At 48.4% G+C, this 22699-nt stretch overlaps 1 protein-coding gene across 2 annotated transcripts in view; it reads left to right on the top strand.

Moving 5' to 3' along the window:
• dnai1.2 (dynein, axonemal, intermediate chain 1, paralog 2) overlaps positions 1 to 22699 on the top strand; it is a 610660-nt gene that overhangs the window by 24968 nt on the left and 562993 nt on the right. For both annotated transcript variants that reach the window (XM_070868013.1, XM_070868021.1), the window contains exon 4: positions 13903 to 13983. In XM_070868013.1, coding sequence (XP_070724114.1) covers positions 13903 to 13983 — 81 coding nt within the window. The remainder of the gene's footprint in view (positions 1 to 13902; positions 13984 to 22699) is intronic.

Raw genomic sequence — 22699 nt, 5'->3', positions numbered from 1 at the left:
GTTCCAGGAGTTCCAGCGATGTTGAAGGAACGGTGATATATTTCCAATTCAGGATAGTGTGTAACTTGGAGGGGAACATGCAGGTGATGGTTCTCCCATGCGCATGCTGCCCTTGTCTTTCTAGGTGGTAGAGGTTGCAGGTTTAGGAGGTGTGCTGATGAAGCCGATGCGAGTTGCTGCAGTGCATCTTATAGATGGTATGTAAGTGGTTTCCCTTAGGTGTTTTCGATGCACCCCCACATTACAATAATTCTAGACCTGGGAGTGATTACTGTACTGAACAGATGAATAAGTCAAGGACAAATACCTCAGTCTCAACCGGCTCAATTAAAGCTACCCCAACACAGCAAAACAAGTAAATATAGTGACGATATAGTATAATACAATACCCTGGCATGTTTAAACCGCCCCTATCGCGAAGTATCCAATGTCTAAATCCTCTGCTCGGATAACTGAAGTTATGGTCCTTGCAGCAAAACCCTTACTAAAGCTTGGTTGGGAGAACCCACTACACCTCCTCACACAGTGGCTGTGATCTTAAAGATGTGTGGGCAGTGATGATGCTCACCGATTCGTTGACTTACTTGCTGCTTCTCCTAGTCTAAACGTGTCTCTTCTGGTTCCGTACTGGTTTCTTCTCTCCGTCCCACACGGAGTGCTCGGTTCTTGTAGAGGTGATGCAAGCGAGAACAAGAGAGAGCGAGCTGTGGCCACACGGCGCCTTTTATATCCCCAGTTCATTTGCCTTTTCTGACCCAATAAAGTTGGTCCTTGTTTCAAGGCTTCCTGTTTGTGTGGCTTCTGGGTATTCCACAGATGGCTGGTATGGGATTTCGCTTCCAACCGGCCTGGGACTTAATGGCTTTCTATTGTTCTGGTTTCCCGCCTCTCGGGGTTATCTTATCCAGGTAATGGCTCTGATCACTGACCAGTTCATATCTGATCTATCTCTGACGAGTTCACTTTGCTTAACAATGAACCTTCCATCTTTGCCCATTACCTGTGGTGAATTGCCTTATCCTGGCCATTGTAACTTCCCAGACCACCATCATCATCATCATAGGCAGTCCCTCGGAATCAAGGAAGACTTCCACTCCTAAAGTGAGTTCTTTGGTGGCTGAACAGTCCAATACGAGAGCCACAATCCCTGTCACAGGTGGGACAGATAGTCATTGAGGGAAGGGTGGGTGGGACTGGTTTGACGCACGCTCTTTCCGCTGCCAGCGTTGATTTCTGCGTGCTCTCGGCATTGAGACTCGAAGTGCTCAACACCCTCCCAGATGCACTTTCTCCACTTAGGGTGGTCTTTGGCCAGGGACTCCCAGGTGTCAGTGGTGATGTCGCACTTTATCAGGGAGGCTTTGAGGGTGTCCTTGTAACGTTTCCGCTGCCACCTTTGGATCGTTTGCCGTGAAGGAGCTCCGCATAGAGCACTTGCTTTGGGAGTCTCGTGTCTGGCATGCGAACTATGTGGCCTGCCCAGCGAAGCTGATCTAGTGTGGTCAGTGCTTCGATGCTGGGGATGTTGGCCTGGTCGAGGACGCTAATGTTGGTGCGTCTGTCCTCCCAGGGAATTTGTAGGATCTTGTGGAGACATCGTTGGTGATATATCTCCAGAAACTTGCGGTTTCTTCTGTACATCGTCCATGCCGCTGAGCCATACAGGAGGGCGGGTATTACACAGCCCTGTAAACCATGAGCTTGGCGGTAGATTTGAGGGCCTGGTCTTCGAACACTCTTTTCCTCAGGCGGCCGAAGGCTGCACTGGCGCACTGGAGGCGGTGTTGAATCTCTGCATCAATGTCTGCTTTTGTTCAAAAGAGGCTCCCGAGGTATGGGAAATGGTCCACGTTATCGAGGGCTGCGCCGTGGATCTTGATGACTGGGGGGGGGCAGTGCTGTGCGGCGAGGACAGGCTGGTGGAGGAACTTTGTCTTACGGATGTTTAGCATAAGGCCCATGTTTTTGTATGCCTCAGCAAATACATTGACTATATCCTGGAGTTCAGCCTCAGAATGTGCGCAGACGCAGGCGTCATCTGTGTAAAGTAGCTCAATGACAGAGGTTGGAGTGACCTTGGACCTGGCCTGGAGGCGGCGTAGGTTAAACAGCTTCCCACTGGTTCTGTAGTTTAGTTCCACTCCAGCGGGGAGCTTGTTGACTGCGAGGTGGAGCATGGCAGCGAGGAAGATTGAGAAAAGGGTTGGAACGATGACACAGCCCCAGTCCGGACATGGATTGGGTCTGTAATGGATCTGTTGGTAAGGATCTCAGCCTGCATGTCATTGTGGAGCAGGAGACGGATGTTGACAAGCTTTTGGGGGTATCCGAAACAGAGGAGGACGCTCCATAGACTCTCTATCTGATCTATCTCTGAAGAGTTCACATTGCTTAACAATTGACCCTCCATCTTTGCCCATTACTTGTGGTGAGTTGCCTTATCCTGGCCATTGTACATTCCTAGACCACCCCCACCCATCAGACGTGGATTTCAAGTACAACATGGTAAAGTACCTGGGCCTCTCCCACAAACAGGCTTCCAGATTTTCTGCAGTGAGAAATATTAAAATGCAATGTCCAGATAATGTCCAACAATACTTGGGGAGCCGATGCTTACAGGTACACACTGCAGCCATGGTGCAGTGGTGGTGGTGTTGATTTCTGGATTCTTTTACCTCAATCTGGTTCAGCAAAATTACTGAAACGAATACCGTTTGTGCTTTAAACAAAGCAAGCTTTTATTTAAAAAGCAAATCCCGATCGGGGACTTTATCAGACAGAAGGAATGCAAGTCTGTTCGAACGCACTCACTTCCGACGGACAAAGTGACGTTACATTGTAAAGGGACGATGGTTATACATTTTCGGCAAAAGATAACAAGATAGGGCCAGAGTGACATCCCAGCTCAGCCCATCTCTTTTGATCCCTCCTTCCCTTTGTCCACTCATAAGCCGACCCAAGTATGGTCTGATTTTAAACAAAGACCTTCTGTTAATGTTTCAGGTTAATAACATGATTTAATAAGACCTTGAGGTTTTTCTGCAAGCTGTGGGTTTTGTTTCAATATGTGTTAGTGTTGTAACATTTCGCAGTCTCGAGTCTGAGATGTCATGGCTATTCTTCCATGAATTCTTTGTTAGCTTATACTGTCATAGAAACATAGAAACATAGAAAATAGGTGCAGGAGCAGGCCATTCAGCCCTTCTAGCCTGCACCGCCATTCAATGAGTTCATGGCTGAACATGAAACTTCAGTACCCCCTTCCTGCTTTCTCGCCATACCCCTTGATCCCCCGAGTAGTAAGGACTTCATCTAACTCCCTTTTGAATATATTTAGTGAATTGGCCTCAACTACTTTCTGTGGTAGAGAATTCCACAGGTTCACCACTCTCTGGGTGAAGAAGTTTCTCCTCATCTCGGTCCTAAATGGCTTACCCCTTATCCTTAGACTGTGACCCCTGGTTCTGGACTTCCCCAACATTGGGAACATTCTTCCTGCATCCAACCTGTCCAAACCCGTCAGAATTTTAAACGTTTCTATACAATTCCCACATTCTCAACTTCAATGTCTCTATACATTTTTAAACATTCACATTGGAGGGAGTGAATGTTGAAGGTGGTAGATGGGGTGCCAATCAAGCGGGCAGTTTTGTCCTGGATGGTTGTCGAGCTTCTTGAGTATTGTTGGAGCTGCACTCATCCAGGCAAGTGGAGAGTATTCCATAACATTCTTGACTTGTGCCTTGTGGATGGTGGAAAGGATTTGGAGGTCAGGAGGTGAGACACTCGCCACAGAATACCCAGCCTCTAACCCGCTCTTGTTGCCACAGTATTTATGTTGCTGGTCCAGTTAAGTTTCTGGTCAGTGGTGACCCATTGGATGTTGATGGTGGGGGATTTGGCGATGGTAATGCCATTGAATATCGGGGGGAGGTGGTTAGATTCTCGCTTGTTGGAGATAGTCATTGCCTGGTACTTGTGTAGCGCAAATGTTATTTGTCACTTATCTGCCCAAACCTGAATGTCATCCAGGTCTTGTTGCATGCGGGCATGGACTGTTTCTCCACTAAAGAAGTTAGTATTAGTAAAAAAATAGTACTGGAGAAATTAATGGGACTGAAAGCCGATAAATCCCCTGGACCTGATCGATAAATCCCGGGACCTTGACCGTGCCAATTTGCACGTGACTCAGATAACAATCCAGAGATTATTACCTTTGAAGTTCTGCTTTTAAATTTTGATCCTAGCTCCTGAATGGGATAAATCCCCTGGACCTGATGGCCTACATCCAACGGTTTTGAAAGAGGTGGCTCGAAAGATAGTGGATGCATTGTTTGTCACCTTCCAAAATTCCATAGATTCTAGAACGGTTACCGCAGATTGGAAGGTAGCTAATGTAACCCCGCTATTTAAGAAAGGAGGGAGAGAGAAAACGGGGAACTGCAAACCAGTTAGCCTGATATAAGTCGCAGGGAAAATGCTAAAATCCATTAATAAGGATGTGGTAACAGGGCACTTAGAAAATAATAATAGGATTGGGCAAAGTCAACATGGATTTTTGAAAGAGAAATCATGGGGGGAAAATTGCGGTCGGAAGCTTCCTTCGTACGAATGCTTCCGACCCGAAAAAAATCCACAAATCTACCTGTTGGTCCCAGAGAAACGTAAGATCCTGGTCGGAGGCCTAGATTTGCTGCGCAGCGCATGGGAACCTGTCTTCGAGGTACGTACGTAGAAGCTGGAGTCATGTGGGTCTGGACCACCAATCACTCTGCAGTATTCTCATTGATAAAAATGGGAGCTCTATTTGTAAGGGCTCCCATTACTATCAATAAGAAATACCCCTAAAACACCGAAACACAGCGTAATAAATAAATAAAACAGCTCACATATTTAAAATTAATTGAAATTAAATGTAATTAAATGTTTTAGAAAAAAAAAATATTTTGGGGCTTTTTTTTTTAATGGGCTAGACTTTCGGCACATCATCACCCATTTCGTGCCCATATAAGAGCTGAGATGCAGGCTATCGCTCATATTTGCTGAAAAGCGGAAACTAGCGCCCGATTTTAGCCCATTTATTGCCTGCCCAACTTTCGGCACACATGAATGAGCTGCATTGCCCAGGCTACTTAAAAAAAAATATGACGTCATCCTCGTGCAAGGCTGAGAATAGTGCTTATAATGGGGGCCCAGATTATCACCGAGCACTACTTTCGGCATTTCATCGACAATTCGCCCTAATGATTGCCGGCCCAAAGATACACTGAAGAAAAGCTGCAATAATTCTGCACTATTCGGCACTACGGGGAAGATCTGTATTAAAAGGCTGTCAGGAGAATCAATTTCTGAGTGATTTTAAGGGCTTTTTTGACTCTTGTCAATCATCTAATCACATTTGTATTTGTTGAGTAAAAATTAAGGGCATTTATAGTGATTTATAGTGATGGGGCCTGTAATTTCTCAACCAGTATTGATCACTAATCACATGCTGCAGAATAGAGATGGGAGAATAAAATGAGAAAAGTTACATACAAGTACATTGCTGTAATGTCCGGGTTAATATTAATCATGGATTTGTTTCCCCTCTGGTCCACAGTACAAGTAGAAGCAGAACTAGGGTATGTCATCCCATGAGGAAGGAAATGGAGTTCACCTCAGTTGGCTGATAGATTTTATTTTATAAAGCAACAGGGGCTAGAATAAAAGAAAGGTTCTATTATGTTATTGATTGGAACCAGGTTCCCTGTTCTCTCTGTCAACCCCCCTGGGGAAAGTTCTTTGCCTGAAAAAAAAATGCGCATGCGCAGAATGGCCATTGCTATGGACGTCAGCCTTGTATCGCTAAGGCCCATTTCACATCGCTAAGGCTATCGCCCAAATTAAAAAGGCGAAACTAGCGGTTTTTAAAATGGGCGCTATTCCAGTGATCCTGAAAAATAAAAAAACATTAAGGCCAGAAATATCAGCCATTTTCGGGCGATAGCGACCATAGTGGAAAGTCTAGCCCAAAGTGTTTTAATAGTGTTAAAAATAAACTTACCTTAATGGACAGGGTTTTTAATATAAAAATGAGTGTTTAAATTAAGTTTTCATATGTTTGAAAACTCTTACACTGATAAAAGTAAGCTATGTGCCTGCTTTTACCATGTGTAAAAGTTTGAAGGACATTCATTGGGCATAAGTTGAGCATCGTACCCGAAAACCAGCTTTTGCGAGGCCTCGCCGGGTCTGTGTGCACTTCCTTTGGTCCCGACGAGGCTGGAATTTTCACCCCCATGATTGACAAATCTGTTACAATTTTTTGAGGTTGTAACTAGTAGAAAAGATAAAGGAGAACCAGTAGATGTGGTGTATTTGGATTTTCAGAAGACATTCGATAAGGTGCCACACAAGAGGTTATTAAACAAAATTATGGCTCATGGGATTTGGGGTAATATACTAGCATGGACCAAGGATTGGTTAATGGATGGAAAACAGAGTAGGAATAAACGGGTCATTTTCGGGTTGGCAGGCTGTAACTAGTGGGGTGCCGTAAGGATCTGTGCTTGGGCCCAGCTATTCACAATCTATATCAATGATGTGGATGAGGGAACCAAATAAGAACATAAGAAATAGGAGCAGAGTAGGCCATCTGGCCCCTGGAGCCTGCTCTGCCATTTAATAAGATCATGGCTGATCTGATCCTGGGCTCAGCTCCACTTCCCTGCCCGTTCCTCATAACCCCTCCCTTATTGCTCAAAAATCTGTCTATCTCCACTTAAGTATATTCAATGGCCCAGCCTCCACAGTTCTCTGGGACAGAGAATTGCACAGATTTATGACCCTCTGAGAGAAGAAATTCCTACTCATCTCAATTCTAAAGCGGTGACTCCTTATTCTGAAGCTACGCCCCCTCGTTCTAGATTCCCCCACGAGGGGAAACATCCTCTCTGCATCTACTTTGTCGAACCCCCTCAGTATCTTGCGTTTCAATAAGATGTAATATATACAAGTTTTCTGATGATACAAAGCTAGGTGGGAATGTAAGTTGTGAGGAGGACACAAAGAGGCTTCAAGGGGATATAGACAGGCTAAGTGAATGGGCAAGAATGTGGCAAATGGAGTATAATGTGGAAAAATGTGAAGTTATCCACTTTGGTAGGAAAAATCGAAAAGTAAATTATTTTTTAGATGGTGAGAGATTGGGAAATGTTGGTGTTCAGAGGGACTTGGGTGTCCTTGTACACGAATCACTGAAAGTTAACATGCAGGTACGGCAAGCAATTCCGAAAGCAAATGGTATGTTGGCCTTTATTACAAGAGGGATTTGAGTACAGGTTGAACCTCCCTTATCCAGAACTCTTTTATCCGAACGACCTCTCATCCAGAACCATTCCCGGCCACTGGGTGGCGCATATGTAGAACTCCGACATGAACAAATTGAAGTCCTTCCTTGCTGTCAACTCCCGCAATCGCTGGCCTGACCCCGTGATCCACCCCTCCCCATAATCTCTCTGCTGCATTCCTAGCCCCAAGCCAACCAGCCCCGATATCCCCTTGCTCAGTACCTGTACCATTCAATTTAATGTGACCACCCCTCGTCCAGAAAAATCCCTTATCCAGAACAGTCCAGATTCCGAGGGTTCCAGATAAGGGAGGTTCAACTTGTAAGAGTAAAGACATCTTACTGCAATTATATAGGGCCCTGGTGAAACCGCACCAGGAGTATTGTGTACAGTTGTGGTATCATTACCTAAGGAAACATATACATGCCATAGAGGGAGTGCAATGAAGGTTCACCAGACTGATTCCTGGGCTGGGGGGGATTGTCCTTTGTTGAAAGATTGAGTAGATTAGGCCTATATTCTCTAGAGTTTAGAAGAATGAGAGATGATCTCTTTGAAACATACAAAATTCTTACAGGCTTGACTGGGTAGATGCAGAAGATGTTTCCTCTGGTGGGGGAGTCTAGAACCAGAAGTCACAGTGTCAGAAGAAGGGGCCGGCCATTTAGGACTGAGATGAGGAGAAACTTCTTCACTCGGAGAGTGGTGAATCTTTGGAATTCTCTACTCCAGAGGGCTATGGAGGCTCAGTCTTTGAGTATATTCAAGATAAAGATCGATAGATGTTTGGATATTAAGGGAATCAAGGGATATGGGGATAGCGCAGGAAAGTGGAGTTGAGGTAGAAGATCAGCCATGATCTTATTGAATGGCGGAGCAGGCTCAAGGGGCTGAATGGCGTACTCCTGCTCCTAATTCTTATGTTCTTATAAACTTCCTCAGCAGAACCTCTTTCCTGGTTCTACCTATGTCATTGGATCCTACGTGGACCACAACTGGATACTCCCCCTCCCACTCCAGCTTATTCTCCAGCCGCGAGGGAATATCCTTAACCCTGGCACCGGGAAGGTAACTTAACCTTCAGAACTCCTGGTCACGGCTGCAGAGAACAGTATCTCTTCTGCTGACTATATTGTTGCTTACCGCCAACACATTCCTTTTTACTCCCCCCCCCACTTGAATGGCCTCCTGTACCACGGTGCCGTCGTCAGTTTGCCCATTCTCCCTGCAGTCGTTGTTCACATCCATACAAGCAGCAAGTTCCTCGTACATGTTGGACAAGAGCTGAGACTTCTCCAATACTATATCGTGGGTCCCCATACCTTCCTGACTCGCAGTCACATCCTGTTGTCCCTGACCATTGACGAACTCTAAAGCGCTACTTAACCTAAGGGTGTGACTGCCTCCTGGAACAAAGTGTCCAGGTAATTTTCCCCCTCCCTGATGCCCCGCAATGCCTGCACCTCGTACTCCAGCTCAACACCTCTGAGCCGAAGTTCCTCGAGCTGCAGGCACTTACCGCCGATGTGGTTGCTCGGGCTCGCATTGGTTTCCACCAACTCCCACATACTGCAGTTACAGCACACCATCTGTCCTGCCATGTCTATCTAACCTTCTTTATTTATTTGATTAGTTAATTATTTTTTATTTATCAATTATTTTAGTTTTATTATTTAATTGATTCATCTAGTTTAGTTACTAATTTAACAAAGTTATAGCAATTTACAGTTTCTTAGCTAGCTTAAAGATTTATAAAAACTGTAGTTCTCACCAACCAATCGCCTATCTGCTGCTCTATGATGTCATTCCTTGATTTTTCAATTTGAGGGTTCTTTATAGCACTGCTGAGCTCGCTGCTCCACCCGCCGCTCCTCTCACACTCTTCATAGCACCACTGATCCTGCTCCTCTTGCTGCCTCTGTCGCTGCTGCCTTCGCCGTTTATCGCGCCGTTAATCCCGCTTCTCTCGATGCTCCTCTCGCCGCTGATCCCGTTCCTCTCGATGTTCTTTTCGCCACTCCTTTTGCATTCTTTTTATAGCGCCGCTGATCCCATTCCTCTCCTAATCTAATACTATCTTTAACTTCTTTAGTTAGCCACGGATGGATCACTTTTCCTTGTGGAATTTTTATTTCTCAATGGAATGTACATCCATTAAGATTTTTGGAATATTTCTTCAAATGTTTGCCATTGCTTATCTACTGTCATACCTTTTAATCTAATTTCCCAATCTACCTTAGCTAACTCACCCTTCATACCTATGTAATTGGCTTTATTTAAATTTAAGGCTCCCGATTCTGACCGATGCCTACTGAAGTGCAGGTGGTGCTACATGAAATGGTTACATACATGTGAACAATGTCTGACAGAAAAAGACCCTTCAAACCTGTCTCACATAACTGCAGTGCCTTGTGCAAGGAGGGTCGCCTTCTGTGCCACTTCTTGCTGTAATCTCCATAGGTCAGCATTGCAGAATGCCTGGAAGGAGCTGAAGTCATAATTTAAAATGGAATTGATCAATTGCTGTTAAAGTTCATGAGAACTTAAGTGGCAGCAGAAAATATGTTAGCAAAAACAGTTAGACACTGGGCACAAATTTCAGATAGGCATCTTTTAGAAGTAATGTCCTGCTTGGCTAAATGTTGGAAGTGTGTTGGTCATTCCTGTCTCTAATATTAAATGACCCAACTTTTTGTTTGAGGTGAATGTTTCCTATGATGCTGGTCTCCACCCCCAGAAACTAACTGTTGTAGCGGGACAGAATTACTGCCTATTTTTTGTTGCTGGCTGCTCTGTTTATGCTGCTTCTGGCGATTGGTAATCAAAAGTCTAGATTTATAGTGAAGAACTTCCAAAATAGAAATATTGGGCCTGAAATTGCAGCCTCTCTGGGTGTGTATGATGTGCGCACCCGCCCGTAGACGCCCAACAATCCGGGTTTAGGCGTGCACTGCACCTAAGTTCACCAAAATTTCTGTTGACAGATCACGTGCATCCCCAGGAGAAGTACCTTCGCTATTTGCCCAAATCCTGCCCAGCGAATGTCCTTAAAACTCTTACACCTGGTAAAAGCAGGCGTAAGGCCTGTTTTTACCAGCATAAGAGTTTTAAAAGATAGAAAAGTAAAATGTTATCAAATGTTTATATTATAAATCTGCAGTAACTATTTGTACTAAGTCTCCCTTCTGCGCATGTGTCTCCCGACGCATGCACAGAAGCGAGAGTTAGGACAAATATCACCGACTCCGCCCCACCCCCCAGCGCAATTCCAACTAACCCTTTTCTGTGCATGCGTCCAACACCACGTTGCCTCCACTGAGCAGCCAAACGCATCCGCCAAGCCTCCCACAACGCCGAACTCCAAGCGGACCATGGGCCCTGAGCCTCCCCGAGCGGGCAGCGAACTTCCCCGAGCCCCGAGCGGGCCCCGAGCCTCCCAGAGTGCCGGGGAGAGTGGGCAGGTGGGGAGAGGGCGAGGCGGGCAGGGAGAGGACAAGGCGGTTGGGGAGAGGGAGAGGTGGGCGGGTGGGGAGAGGGAGAGGCAGGCGGGGAGAGGGAGAGGCAGGCGGGGAGAGGGAGAGGCAGGCGGGGAGAGGGAGAGGCAGGCGGGGAGAGGGAGAGTCAGGCGGGGAGAGGGAGAGTCAGGCGGGGAGAGGGAGAGTCAGGCGGGGAGAGGGAGAGTCAGGCGGGGAGAGGGAGAGTCAGGCGGGGAGAGGGAGAGTCAGGCGGGGAGAGGGAGAGTCAGGCGGGGAGAGGGAGAGTCAGGCGGGGAGAGGGAGAGTCAGGCGGGGAGAGGGAGAGTCAGGCGGGGAGAGGGAGAGTCAGGCGGGGAGAGGGAGAGTCAGGCGGGGAGAGGGAGTGGCAGGCGGGGAGAGGGAGAGGCAGGCAGGGAGAGCGGACGGCGGGGGGGAGAGCGAGAAGTGGGGAGGGAGAGCTTGGGGGGAGAGAAGAGCTTGGGGGAGGGTAGAGCTTGGGGGAGGCAGGAATTGAGAGAGAGAGCTGGGGGGGACAGAGCGAGAGAGCTTAGGGGGGTAGAGAGAGGGAGAGAGAGAGCTTGGGGGGCAGAGAGAGAGAGAGAGAGAGCTTGGGGGGGAGAGAGAGCTGGGGGGGGCAGAGAGAGAGAGAGAACTTGGGGCGGCGGGGCAGAGAGAGAGAGCGAGCTTTGGGGGGGGGGGCAGTGGCAGAGATAGAGAGAGAGCTTGGGGGGAGAGAGAGCTGGGAGGCAGAGAGAGAGCGAGAGAGAGCTTGGGAGGGGGGAGAGAGAGTTTGGGGGCAGAGAGAGTGAGAGAGCTTGGGGGGGGGAGAGAGAGAGAGCTTGGGGGGTGCGCGGGCAGAGAGAGAGAGAGCTCGGGGGGGCAGTGAGAGAGAGAGAGCTCGGGAGGGCAGTGAGGCAGAGAGTTTGGGGGGCAAGAGAGAGAGAGAAAGAGAGAGCTTGGGTGGGGGGGTGAGAGAGCTTGGGGGTGGGGGGGCAGGGAGCGAGAGCTTGGGGGGGTGGGGAGAGAGAGAGCTTGGTGGGGTGGGGGTGGGGAGTGAGAGAGTCTGGGGGTGAGAGAGAGCCTGGGGGGGAAAGAGAGAGCCTGGGGGGTGGGGAAAGAGAGAGACACAGGTCGGGGTGTAGATCAGATGGGAGAGAGGGAACTCAAAAGACGGATCACGTTCTTCCTACCCTCTGGTGCGTGCAAGTTCGGTGCGAGTGTTACAAGGTACATCGCCGGGGTGGATGAAATCCAGAAGTCACGACACTGTCACTATTCAATTCATAGCCAAAAAACATGTTAACGATTCGCACATAATGCCCCATCTGTGTGTGGGGGATAGGTGTAGAGGTGGGGGGAGCGGAGGGTAAGGTCTTGCACTTGGATAAGGGTCTTCAGCTGGCAGAGGGATTACTGGGGTAAGTATCTTTAGCTGGTGGAAGGATGCACTTACACTGGAGTAAGGGACTTCAGCTGGGGGAGTGATGCACTTACACTGGAGTAAAGGGCTTCAGCTGTCAGAGGGATGCACTTACGCTGGGGTAAGGGACTTCGGTTGCAACTTGGTAGCTTTTGGGGAAATCTATCCTCTGGCTTCTGAAGTCAAAATGGATCGAATTACAAATTGGAAATTCACTTAGAACTTGGGGTGGGCGGTTCCAGTTACACATTTCAGAGAAACTTCAGGGTGTTGCTTATCCTCCAAGGGGACCAATCAACAATAGGTCTGGTGAGTCAATCAGAGAAACAGCTGCATTTCAGTTAGTACAAATAGACGCATCCTTAAAAACCCTGTCCACTAAGGTAAGTTTATTTTTAATCCTATTAAAACATATAAAAAAATATTTTTTGTCTAAAACATTTCATTAAATTCAATTTCAATTAATTTTAAATATGTGAAGTATTTTTCTTATTTATTTAAAATGTTTGTATGTTTTTGGGGGTATCCCCATTCATAGAAATGGTGATCTCTGTACAAATGGAACTCACCATTACTGTGAATGGGGATATGCCATTTTCATTGGTTGGTCTGGCCCACATGATCCCAGGATGCGCATACGCTCTTGGAATACATGGGCCTTTGCACTGGGCTGCGCATCGAGACCTGGGAGCAGAAGCCTTCGTTCCTCCGGGACCACCAGGTACATTTTTAAATATTTTTGTGGTCAGAGGCATCCGCAAGAAGCCTCCGACTGCAATGTCAGGGCCAATGTAAATTCTAATAAAATATCCTGTAATTTTATAAGTATAGGGTAAATTCACCAATGTTATACTTCCAGCAGAGAGATGTGCTTTCAGGGAAGGTGGATTAGAGTGAGAATGTGTAAAAGGGTTGCGAAAGTGGTAGATGGCTAGAGAAGGTGGCAAAAGGATGGAGATAGGGAATCATGGGAAAATAGCTAAAGAAATGGTCAAGATGCAGACAACTGCAGAATCAACAGAAAAAAAAGGGGTTACCAAGAGTTGAAGTTGAGGTTAGACACGGGTCATGAGAAAGCCCAAGGCAGCACAAAGAAAGAAAGCAATCCTAGATAGGAAGGGAAAAGTAATAGCTTCTACTGATAAGGAGGAAGAGAAACTAGTTGGGTTCTTTACTGATAAGGGAAGACAGTGTAGCAAAGCTATAACTAACCTACCTGACACCAGCCCTAATTGGGAGACTTTCTTGCCTGCCATTGGACGTACTCGGGGGGGGGGGGGGCGGCGGGGAGGCAGAAAGGGATTGGATAGACCAAGTGCTAATCACATGTGTTCTTTTTTGAAAATGTATATCTACTGTGCTTTTCGCGCTGAAAAGGGGCTTGTCCAGGGGAAGGTAAACAGGCTCTGATTGAGAGTGTCCCTTTGTCTTGACAAGTCCCGTCCGGAGAATCTTCAATAAAGGTCTTTTACAGAAAAGGCAAGAGGTGTTCGCATGTCAGTGTATTCGCTGAAACAGATTGAGGGAAAAAGAATCCGTATCAACATTAGATGAGGTGCAACATGGTAATGCGGATTCTCCGACCTGAACTCCATTTGACCATGGCTCCCCACTGGAAGTGTGGGATCATGGAATTTTGCTTCATATTTAAATTTTAACTATGTACCTTACCCTTTAGGAATTGAAGGAAGAAATTACTCGTGTTCTTACAGCTAACAACCCCCATGCTCCACAAAACATTGTGAGATACAGCTTTAAAGTGAGTAATTATAATTTTGTATATGGCATATTTTGTGTAACGATAATTCTATATTTGTGAGCGTTCTGAGGTATTTGGCAGAAAATACCATCAAGAGCTGATATCAGTTTGTTTGGAAATTCTAAAGGTACCAAATGGTCAAATATTACTCTATGTCACTGAAAATATTTTTAAAAAACAGCATACATTTCTCTTTCCTCTTCAAATTCGTTGAACAGTCCTCCTCTCAAATCCATGTGCATCTTTCCTGCAGCTCCATTTTTGACTCTCCAATCCACTTTCTGTCCCTCACATAGCACTGAAATGGCTCTTATCAAAGTCACAAATTAAATCCTCTGTGACTGTGATTGTGGTGCATTTTTCTTCCTTGTCTTCCTTGGCCTCTGCAGCATTTCACATTGTCACCACACAATCCTCCTCTATTGTCCAGCTCATGGGATTGCTCTCGCTTGGTTGCATTCTTATTATCAACTCATAAACCGAGGATCCCAGCAATGGCTTCACTTGACCCTGCACTGTTGTCCAGGATATTCCTCAACTACAAGCCGTCCCTTGGTAATATCATCCAAAGACATTAGGTTAGCTTTCTCACAAATGCTGATGACACCCAGCTCTACCTCTCTGCCACCTGTCACAATCTCTCCACTATCTCTGTGCTGTCAGACTGCCAGTCCTACATTCAGTCTTGGATGAACCTCAATTTCCTGCAGTTAAACATTGAGAAGACCAGAGGTTTGGCCCCTGTGACAAACTCCGTACACTTGCCATTGATTCCATTCTCCTCCCTGGCCAACACTTTAGGTGAACCAGTCTATTATGATATGTTGAATATGCTAATGAGGGGGCTACTGCCTGTTTAAGAACCCTTCTCAAAATTTGTTGCCGCTTAGTTTCTTGGTTCAATGTGTGTCCAGACAGTGGTCCTTAAAGGGACTGCCGGAAGATGCCATCCAAAAGGTAAGTCACATTTTTAAACTTAGCTTTCTGTGGAGTTAGGGTTGGAGGTGGGAACAGCATTTCTGAAGACCAATGCTGGCCCCCTCCCAGGACTAACTTGAGGGCTGTTGTGGTGTTGCAACGGCCCTAAATTGACTTCCGCATCACCAGTGAGCTGCTTGGGGACACGCGGCAGGCATTTACAGCTCGCTGGACTCATTGAAATGAGGCCCGAGGATCCAGATTGATTGGGCCTCCAGCATATCTGTTGGGGCACAGGGATTGCTCCATGTACCCAGTTCACGCTGGCCTAGAGGCGCATATGAATTTCTACCTGTTATCTACTTCTTTCTGCAGGTCTTCACTTAGGCTCCGTGCTTAGTTTCCTATTTTATTTGTCATCGGAAATTGCAGGAAGAGCTCCTCATCCCTATCGACCACTCCCTGCTCTGTCCTTGGGCCTCTGTATAATCTGTTCTGGTGGCTGCTTTCCTCATCATCTCCTTTCTTCAGCAGTATCCCAGAATTAATTTGGACTCTGGCAATTCATTTTTAAAAGTATTTATAATGCCTTGTTATATTTATAGTACCATAAGTGCTTTAAAAAAAACAAATGACCAGAAGCTGAGTGCAATCCTGAGAGAGGACAGCAGGTTTATACTTCATGGAGCCACTGCCACTCTCCCAGGGTGGCGCCTAAGCAATCATAGAATCATAGAGGCCAAGTTTCGACCTGAGTTGCTCCTGTTTTTTTGGAGCAACTGGTTTAGAATGAGTATCTTAGAAATTGCAATTCTCGGCATTTAGTTTGCTCCAGTTCTAGTCAGAACAGTTTCAGTTTGGAACAGATTTTATTTTTCAAAAGGGGGCGTATCCGTCCACTTACGCCCGTTTTGAAAGTTTAGGCAGTGAAAACTTACTCCAAACTAACTTAGAATGGAGTAAGTGTAGATTTTTGTACGATCAGAAAAACCTTGCCTACACTGAGAAAATTAGGCATAGGGAACGGGAGGGTGGGGGGGGGGGGGGGGGTGCCGAGGGAAGTTTACAAACATTAAACACTTCAGTTTTACAAATAAAGAGCCATCATCAATAATAAATGATAAATACATCAATAAATCAACCAATAAATGAATCGAAAAAATGTAATAAAAAATTAAAAAATCAATAAATAAAAAAATTTCTACTCACCGACTGCAGCACCAGGAGCCCTCCAACAGCATGCTGGGACAGGCCCCCCCCCCCCCATTGTGTCTCTCTCTGTCTCTGTCAGTGTCTCTCTCTCTCTCTCTCTCTCTGTCTGTCTGTGTATCTCTCTCACTCTCTGTCAGTATCAGTGTCTCTCTCTCACTCTGTCTGTCAGTGTCTATGTGTTTCTGACAGAGAGGGAAGGGGGGAGAAGGAGGGGGAGGAGGAGGGTGGAGGGAGGGAGGGGTGGGGAGGAGGAGGGGGGAGGGGAGAGGGAGGAGGGGGGAGGGGAGAGGGAGGGAGGGGGAGGGGTGGAGGGAGGGAGGGGGAGGGAGGGGGAGGGGGAGAGGAGAGGGAGGGAGGGAGGGAGGAGAGGGAGGAGAGGGGGAGAGGGAGGGAGGGCGGGAGGGGGAGAGGAGAGGGAGGAGGCTGTCCGGGCCCGGCCGACGTGAAGAAGCCTGGCCCAAGACTTCGGACGAGGCCTGCCCCCAGCAAGATGCCGGGCGGGCGGGCCCCGCCGAAGGAAGAGGGAGCGGACCGGAGTTAAAGGTAGGTGGCCGGGGGAAGCTGGAGCTGGGGGGCAGCGGAGCGGGAGCTGGGGGGGGAGCGGAGTGGGAGCTGGTGGGGGGAGAGGAGCGGAGGGAGGGGGTGGTTGGAGTGGGAGCTGGTGGGGGGAGCGGAGCGGGGGGGGAGCGGAGCGGGGGGGAGGGTGGTCGGAGTGGGAGCTGGGGGGGGAGGGGGGTGGTCAGAGTGGGAGCTGGTGGGGGGTGGTCGGAGCGGGAGCTGGGGGTGGGGTGGTCGGAGCGGGAGCTGGGGGTGGGGGGTGGTCGGAGTGGGAGCTGGAGTGGGGGGTGATCGGAGTGGGAGCTGGGGGGGGTGGGTGGTCGGAGCGGGAGCCGGGGGGGAGGGGTGGGAGCGGGCTGCGGAGCGGGAGCTGGGGGCGGGCGGAGGAGCAGGAGCTGGGAGGGGGGGAGCGGGTAGCAGAGTGGGAGCTGGGGTGGGCAGCGCGGGCAGCGGAGCGGGAGCTGGGGGGGGGTTGAGAGAGCCAGCTGAACAGGGGAGGAAGCTGGAGCCAGAGCAGGAGCTGGACGAGGGAGGTGCAGCCTGATCTTCGCCCCCCCAGTGAGCCCATTCGGCCAGGGCTAGGGGCGGCGTGCTTCGGGCCCCTCCCACACAGTTTCGGAGCCTGGAGCTACTGCACATGCGCGCCCACTGTAGCGCGCCTGTGCAGAGGTCCCGGCACTGATTTCAGCGCAGGGACCTGGCTCCGCCCCCCACAGCTCACGCAGCGCAGCGCCAAGCTCCAAAGGACCTGCAGGGAGCCGGAGAATCTGAAGGTATTTTTTTGACGCACTTTCGTGCGCGAAAAACCGGTGTCCAGGTCGGGGTTGCGCCATTCTAGGCGCAGCCCAAAACTCGGGCCCATAGAAATTTACAGCACGGAATGAGGCCATTTCGGCCCATCGTGTCCATGCCAACCGACCAAGAGTTATGCAGCCTAATCCCACTTTCCAGCTCTTGATCCATAGTCCTGTAGGTTATGCACTTTAAGTGCACAACCAAGTATTTTTTTTAATGTGGTGAGTGTTTCTGTCTTTATCACTCTTTCAGGCAGTGAGTTCCAGATCCCCACCACCCTCTGGGTAAAGAAATTTCCCCTCATATCTTCTCTAAACCTCCCCCCAATTACTTTAAATCTATGCCCCCTGGTTGTTGACCCCTCCGCCAAGGGAACCAGTTCCTACCTATCCACTCTTCCACTCTATCCAGGCCCCTCATAATTTTATACACCTCAATCAGGTCTCCCCTCAGCCTCTTCTGTTTTTGTGATGTATGTAGCACTCAAATCATTGACTCTACACAGTCTGGTGTTGTAGTAACTGCTGTGACCTTGGTCCTTTATTGTGTAACTCCAGAGTGCCCCTCCGGTGTGGTGGGCAGCCTTTTATACTCTGTCTCGCAGGTACTTTCGGGTCTCCCACCATAGTGCCCTTTGTGGCGCACCATTGTAACTATACATTTAATGTACATGGACAATACATAACATCTCACTCCACCCCCACCCCTACCCAGTACCAAAAGCAAATTGCCGGTAACCTCGGCCTTGTTCGTCCTGGTTGATTTGTGAGTGTGAGTCCATGACCATTTACTTCCCTCTTTCCCCCCCCCCCCATGTAGAGATTATGCTTGCGATCCGGTGCAAGCATGTGGTATTTGCAGTCCTTACGTGGGTGATACAAGTACACAAACATAATCTCCAATAGAAAGCAGGTACACATAGACAGTACATTTGTATGATACATATCAATGCGTTGAAGAGTTATATCAAAAGGTTGCAGGTACACTGAACAGTTATTAAATCCCAGCTCCACTGGGTGAGGTATGGTGGCGACATACTGCCCCATTTTGCCCGAGGTAATGGGCTGCGCTGAGACAGGGTATGGCAACTAGTGCGTTGCCTCTGTTCTCAGAAAATAGTTGCCTTTGCGGCTTGTCTGCAGCCGCTGAACAATTGCATAAATCACATAAAATCAGAAATCACATTAATCCATTAGTCATGTTAGTCAAAGATCCATTAACCCTTTTAACTGTGCATTGTGATATTAACTCTTTTCACCAATCATTTTAATCACAGTAATCATTTTAGCATCAAAATATTAACTCTTGTCAAAAATCACGTCATGATATAAATCACAGTAATCATTTTGACTCACTCTTGCCCTTACAAAAGTCTCTTTGTGGGGACCGTCAACGGTGTAAGGCCCCTTTAAGACTCCCGGGTACATTTCTCTTTTAAGACGCCATTTTGTTTTTCCCACGAGGTTTCTACAGGGCGCCGCCATTTTAGGTGCTCTGCTGGTGCCTGCCTGCCTCTTTCTGCAGAACTCTGCTGCCATGAGGCTCGCCGCCATCTTGAACTCGCTATGCTGCTGCCTGCTCTCCCTCTCTCTCTCTCTCTCTCTCTCTCTCGGCCCCCGCACTGCCGCATCCTCTGGAGCACACCACGCAGCCGACCTTTTTGCCTGGGAGCCGCCACACACACACACACACACACACACACACACACACGTCCTCCGGAGCCAACCTCCTAACTGCTACAGCCGATCCTGGACGAGCTCCGCTCCTCGGAGCACCGGCCCTCAAGATGTAGCCGAGCGCGTCCTGCTCCCGGAACTGCCGATTCACCGCTCCTCCCGCTGCAAGCCCCGCAAATGGCCGCCTTTGCCTGCGGGCCGACGGTGCCTGCTAGAGCAGCCCGTCAAAGCCCTTCTCTCTTCTCCAGCTCGGTCGGCGCTGCTGCTGGTTCAAGCGCCTCTTTCTCACTCTCAGACTTTGCAGGGGAGAGTCGATGGCCGCCGCTGCTCTACCCAACCCCATACACGCTTCCTTCGCTTCCACTCGAACCGAAGGTGGAGGCCTGCTCTGCCTGTGAACAAGGTGGACAGCGGTCTGTGGAGGAATGAAGTCTTCCCAGCTCCCACGGACCTTCCCCATCCATCTCCTGCCGAGTAGCGTCGGCATCGCCTGCAATGATCCACAACGGTAAGCCGTGCATCTCGCCACTGTGAGATACCTGCACATCCGCTCTGCCAAGAACAGGTATCAGTTCCTTGGTGTAGGTGCGCAGCTTCGCCGCGACCGGGACCAGCTTGGCTCGTGCAGCTGGGTTGATCCACAGTTTATCAAAAGTTTCCTGACTCATCAGCGACTGACCCGACCCCGTGTCCACTTCCAATACTCACTGGGACTCCGTTAATCTTGACTTCCATAATCACTGGGACCGAATCGTCGGTACACGTATACAGTCCAAACGCATCATCTTCTTCTACCTGGGGCTGGAATGCCCGTCGAGCCAAACCGCAATGCTCCTCGCTGGATAGCAGATCATCTACCATCTCCTCAGCCACACGGTGAGTCGTGTTTCTTTTGCACATACGCTGAAGATGGCCTGCACTGGTGAGCCACATGGCTTCCTCCGCAGCGCCAGCATGGTGCTACTCGATTAGCCCCCCTCGGTGGACTCTGAGTTCCAGGACCCTGAGGTCCGTGCTCTCTGCCCTGGGCAGAGCCACGTTCTGCAGTTTTGTCTGTGACGGGCACTATCCTGTGACTAGTACCTGCCGGGTTCGAGACCGTGTGGATCATCTGCTTGGTGTTGCAAGTCGAGGTCATAAATGCCTGGCTGATGTTGATGGCTTGCTGCAAGCTGACTGTAGGTTCAGTAGATAGCAGCTTGTGAAGGAGACCCTCATGGCCAATCCCCATAACAAAGACGTCTCGCAACGCCTCGTTAAGGTGTATGCCAAAATCGCACGGCGCTGCAAGTCTCCTGATGTCCGCAGCATATTTTGTGACATCCTGGCCCTCAGGTCTGCAGTGGTGGTAGAATTCGTGCCTGGCCGTGAGAATGCTCTCCTTCAGTTTCAGTTGGTTGCGAATTAGTTCAATCAGCTGCTCATATGACTTGTCCTTGGCGGTCGCGGATGCCAGCAAATTCCTGACGAGACGGTAAACCTCATCGCCACAACTGGACAGCAATATCTTCTTCCGCTTCTCTATCAGTGTGTTCGTGTTCCCTGTCAGGCCGTTTGCTATAAAATAGTACTCAAGCCTTTCTGTAAAGGCATCCCAGTCATTACCCTTTGTGAAATCCTTTAGCGTGCCCAAAGTAGCCATGGTTGCGTGAAGAGCTCATCCGTGTCCTCGTCGCCAATTTGTGATGTATGTAGTACTCAAATCACTGACTCCACACAGTCTGGTGTTGTAGTAACTGCTGTGACCTTGGTCCTTTATTGTGTAACTCCAGAGTGCCCCTTAAGTGTGGTGGGCAGCCTTTTATACTCTGTCTCGCAAGTACTTTTGGGTCTCCCACCACAGTGCCCCTTGTGGCGCACCATTGTAACTATACATTTAATGTACATGGACAATACATAACAGTTTCAAAGAAAACAGACCCAGCATGTCGAGTCTTTCTTCATAGCCAAAATTCTCCAGTCCAGGCAACATTCTTGTAAATTTCCTCTGCATCCTTTCCAGTGCAATCACATCTTTCCTGTAATGTGGTGACTAGAACTGCACACAGTACTGCAGCTGCGGCCTAACCAGTGTTTTATACAGTTCATGCTCTTGTATTCCATGCCTCGTCTAATAAAGGCTAGTATTCCATGTGCCTTCTTAACCAGCTTATCTACCTGGCCTGCTACCGTCAGGGACCTGTGAACATGCACTCCAAAGTCCCTTTGTTCCTCTACACTTTTCAGTGTCGCACCATTTAATGTGTATTCCCTTGCCTTGTTAGACCTCTTCATATACATTACCTCACACTTATCTGGATTGAATTCCATTTGCCACTGTTCTGCCCACCTGACCAGTACATTGATATCTTCCTGCAGTCCGCAGCTTTCTTCTTCATTATCAACCACACACCCTATTTTAGTGTCATCCGCAAACATCTTAATCATACCCCCAACATTCAAGTTCAAGCTATTGATCTATACCACAAAAAGCAAGGGACCCAGTACTGAGCCCTGTGGAACCCCACTGGATACAGCCTACCAATCACAAAAACACCCATCAACCATTACCCTTTGCTTCTTGCCTCTGAGCCAATTTTGGATTCAACTTGCCACTTTGGGCTTTTACTTTCGTGACCAGTCTGCCATGTGGGACCTTATCAAAACCTTTGCTAAAATCCATATACACTACATCATACGCACTGCCTTCATCGATGCACCTGGTTACCTCCTCGAAAAATTCAATCAAATTAGTCAGACACGATCTTCCCTTAACAAATCCATGCTGACTGTCCTTGATTAATCCAAATGAAGATTTATGCTGTTGCTCAGGTTATTTTCCAATAATTTTCCCACCACTGAGATTAGGCTGACTGGCCTGTAATTACTCGGTCGATCCCTTTCTCCCTTTTTAAACAAAGGTACAACATTAGCAGTCCTCCAGTCCTCTGGCACCACACCTGTAGCCAGAGGGGACTGGGAAATGATGGTCAGAGCCTCTGCTATTTCCTCTTTTGCTTCTCTTAACAGCCTGGGATATATTTAATCCGGGCCTGGAGTTTTATCCACTTTGAAAGCTGCTCAGCCCCTTAATACTTCCTCTCTCACTATGTTTATCTCATCTAATATTTCACACTCCTCCTCCCTCATTGCAAAGTCTGCATCGCCCCTCTCTTTTGTGAAAACAGAAGCAAAGTATTCATGAAGACTCATACCCACGTCTTCTGTCTCCACACACAGATTTCCTTTATGGTCTCGAATAGGCACCACTCTTTCTCTAGTTATCCTCTTGCTCTTAATGTATTTATAAAACATCTTTGGGTTTCCCTGATTTTACTTGTCAACATTCTCTCATGCTCTCTCTTTGCTTTCCTGATACATACCTGGACCGGATGTAAGAGCGGAAGAGAGGCAGGCAGTCAGGTTGAACGACCCCCTCGACCGCCCGCTGCCTGGACCGGCTGATGGCACCCTTGGCCGTGCCCAGGAGCAGTCCTACGAGGAGGCCTTCGGACCTACCCGCTCCCCTCAGCACAGGGTGCCCAAAGATCAGGAGAGTGGGACTGAAGTGCAGCCAG

Source organism: Pristiophorus japonicus, chromosome 2 (assembly GCF_044704955.1).
Source record: "Pristiophorus japonicus isolate sPriJap1 chromosome 2, sPriJap1.hap1, whole genome shotgun sequence".
NCBI lineage: Eukaryota > Metazoa > Chordata > Chondrichthyes > Pristiophoridae > Pristiophorus > Pristiophorus japonicus.
This window is presented reverse-complemented; position numbering and strand designations above follow the sequence as displayed.